The sequence below is a fragment of the Procambarus clarkii genome, chromosome 69 (assembly GCF_040958095.1).
Source record: "Procambarus clarkii isolate CNS0578487 chromosome 69, FALCON_Pclarkii_2.0, whole genome shotgun sequence".
NCBI classification, from domain to species: Eukaryota; Metazoa; Arthropoda; class Malacostraca; order Decapoda; family Cambaridae; genus Procambarus; species Procambarus clarkii.
The window spans coordinates 14,917,938-14,920,321 of NC_091218.1; the positions used below are offsets into that span (position 1 = coordinate 14,917,938).

At 38.1% G+C, this 2,384-nt stretch overlaps 1 protein-coding gene across 1 annotated transcript; it reads left to right on the forward strand.

The window, feature by feature from the left end:
- The first annotated feature begins 901 nt into the window (after nt 1–901).
- LOC138355854 (sericin-2-like) lies at nt 902–1,615 on the forward strand. Its single transcript, XM_069311396.1, has one exon. The coding sequence runs from the start codon at nt 902–904 to the stop codon at nt 1,613–1,615; it is 714 nt and encodes a 237-aa protein (XP_069167497.1).
- Nucleotides 1,616–2,384: the final 769 nt, after the last annotated feature.

Genomic DNA, 2,384 nt, shown 5'->3' on the forward strand with positions numbered 1-2,384 from the left:
ATATATATATATATATATATATATATATATATATATATATATATATATACATCTCTACACAAAAGCAATACAATAAAAAAGTAATCCATAACAGCGCTGGATGTGTGAAATAAAAGCAAGTCGCCTACGCAACTTTGCACAGTTTTGATTCAAGCCGATTTTCTTAAGCTTCCGCTTTTAATATCTGCTGCGTTTGTTATATATATATATATATATATATATATATATATATATATATATATATATATATATATATATATATATATATATATATATATATATGTATATATAATGTTTTTGTTTGTATTGGAAAGGAAGGGGTGGGGGGAGGGTCATATTTGTGAGTTTCTATATATATTTTCTTTTATAGTTTCCATAGTACTTATCTCTTCATCCCTAATCTGCTGTGATCTCATCCTACTGTGTGAAAAACCTGTGCAAAACGTTCCACTGTACAAATGGAAAATAGGAAATAGGCAGTATCAAAGTTTACATCACAATACTCATTTATCATCACTTTCATGACTTGCCTATGATACTACCAAACTTATCACTGGTAAACTTATCACTCTGGTAAACTTATCACACTGGTAAACTTATCACACTGGTAAACTTATCACACTGATAAACTTATCACACTGATAAACTTATCACTCTGGTAAACTTATCACACTGGTAAACTTATCACACTGATAAACTTATCACTCTGGTAAACTTATCACTCTGGTAAACTTATCATGCTGGTAAAATTATCACTGGTAAACTTATCACTCTGGTAAACTTATCACTCTGATAAACTTATCACTCTAGTAAACTCTTAGATGAAAGCAATAATTAAATTTTTGATGAGGGCTTAAACGAGTCTTTGCGAGTATGAGGGGGTTATATGAGTATTGGGAGTATGAGGGATCAGATGAGTGTTGGGAGTATGAGGGATCAGATGAGTGCTGGTAGTATGAGGGATCAGATGAGTGTTGGGAGTATGAGGGATCAGATGAGTGTTGGGAGTATGAGGGATCAGATGAGTGCTGGTAGTATGAGGGATCAGATGAGTGTTGGGAGTATGAGGGATCAGATGAGTGCTGGGAGTATGAGGGATCAGATGAGTGTTGGGAGTATGAGGGATCAGATGAGTGCTGGGAGTATGAGGGATCAGATGAGTGTTGGGAGTATGAGGGATCAGATGAGTGCTGGTAGTATGAGGGATCAGATGAGTGTTGGGAGTATAAGGGATCAGATGAGTGTTGGTAGTATGAGGGATCAGATGAGTGCTGGGAGTATGAGGGATCAGATGAGTGTTGGTAGTATGAGGGATCAGATGAGTGATGGGAGTATAAGGGATCAGATGATTGTTGGTAGTATAAGGGATCAGATGAGTGCTGGGAGTATGAGGGATCAGATGAGTGTTGGTTGTATCAGGTATCAGATGAGTGCTGGGAGTATGAGGAATCAGATGAGTGCTGGGAGTATGAGGGATCAGATGAGTGCTGGGAGTATGAGGGATCAGATGAGTGTTGGTAGTATGAGGGATCAGATGAGTGTTGGTAGTATGAGGGATCAGATGAGTGCTGGGAGTATGAGGGATCAGATGAGTGTTGGTAGTATGAGGGATTAGATGAGTGTTGGGAGTATGAGGGATCAGATGAGTGTTGGGAGTATGAGGGATTAGATGAGTGTTGGGAGTATGAGGGATCAGATGAGTGCTCGGAGTATGAGGGATCAGATGAGTGCTGGGAGTATGAGGGATCAGATGAGTGTTGGTAGTATGAGGGATCAGATGAGTGCTGGGAGTATGAGGGATCAGATGAGTGTTGGTAGTATGAGGGATCAGATGAGTGCTGGGAGTATGAGGGATCAAATGAGTTGGTAGTATCAGGAATCAATGGACTTCTGGAGAGTATAAAGAAACAAACGAATGTTTGTTTAAATGAAGAATCAAGTGAAACATTTGAGAGTATAAGGGATAAGTCAAGACCATAAGAGCATCAGACAACAAAGGAGCGCCTCAAATCATAAGGGATCAGATCAAAACCATGATCACTTAATCATTATATCTTTCAATGCCAAACCCACATACACAAGGGAAATAATTTTCCAGCAATTCACCTAAAAAAAACACAATTTATTATAGAACATTTTCACAAAATGATTCACTTGTGGTAAGCAACATTTTATGTTCGTATCTAGGTACACATCCCAGGCGAATAGGAGCCTTCATCATGCTAGGTTTACACTTTTCATAATATTTTGAATGCGAATTATCCCCCTCAGGAGCAGGAGAATATTCTGACGCTTTAGACTTACAGATTAGGGAATACCACTTGTTTCACTTCCCACTATATACCGTAAAGGAAAATGTTTCTTTGTCTGTTTATCTAGCTATC

Coding starts and splice junctions, on each gene's coding strand:
- LOC138355854 (XM_069311396.1), top strand. CDS start 902: ATGAGGGATCAGATGAGTGTTGGGAGTATGAGGGATCAGATGAGTGCT.